At 67.9% G+C, this 277-nt stretch overlaps 1 protein-coding gene across 1 annotated transcript in view; it reads left to right on the top strand.

Moving 5' to 3' along the window:
* Positions 1–7: 7 nt before the first annotated feature.
* LOC104408808 (thyroid receptor-interacting protein 11-like) overlaps positions 8–277 on the top strand; it is a gene marked incomplete at its 5' end in the record, with an annotated part of 31886 nt that continues 31616 nt past the window's right edge. Inside the window, 1 exon segment of the mRNA XM_010018528.1 lies at positions 8–86. Coding sequence (XP_010016830.1) covers positions 8–86 — 79 coding nt within the window.

The raw sequence follows: 277 nt of genomic DNA, 5'->3' as shown, positions 1-277 counted from the left end.
GGTGGGGGGCAGCCTGTCTTCGCTCACCGGCCAGATCTCCAGCTTCACCAAGGACATCCTGCTGGAGGGCGCGGAGGAGGTGGGCGGTAAGTGCGGCTAAGGCGCCGGCTGGGGATCAGCGGAGCGGGGGGTGTCCGTGTATTTGTGTGTGGTTGCCGGGGCTTGCTCTGTTCAGTGTGTATCGCTAGGACAGGCCCTGTTTCGTGAGGGAGCCCTTGCTCCGGCCGCCGCTTTGCTTAGGGGTCGGCAGCGGCGGGGGCCTGCGCTGCCTGCCCCC

Source organism: Nestor notabilis, unplaced genomic scaffold (genome assembly GCF_000696875.1).
Source record: "Nestor notabilis isolate BGI_N333 unplaced genomic scaffold, ASM69687v1 scaffold5187, whole genome shotgun sequence".
In the NCBI taxonomy this organism is placed as follows: Eukaryota; Metazoa; Chordata; class Aves; order Psittaciformes; family Psittacidae; genus Nestor; species Nestor notabilis.
This window is presented reverse-complemented; position numbering and strand designations above follow the sequence as displayed.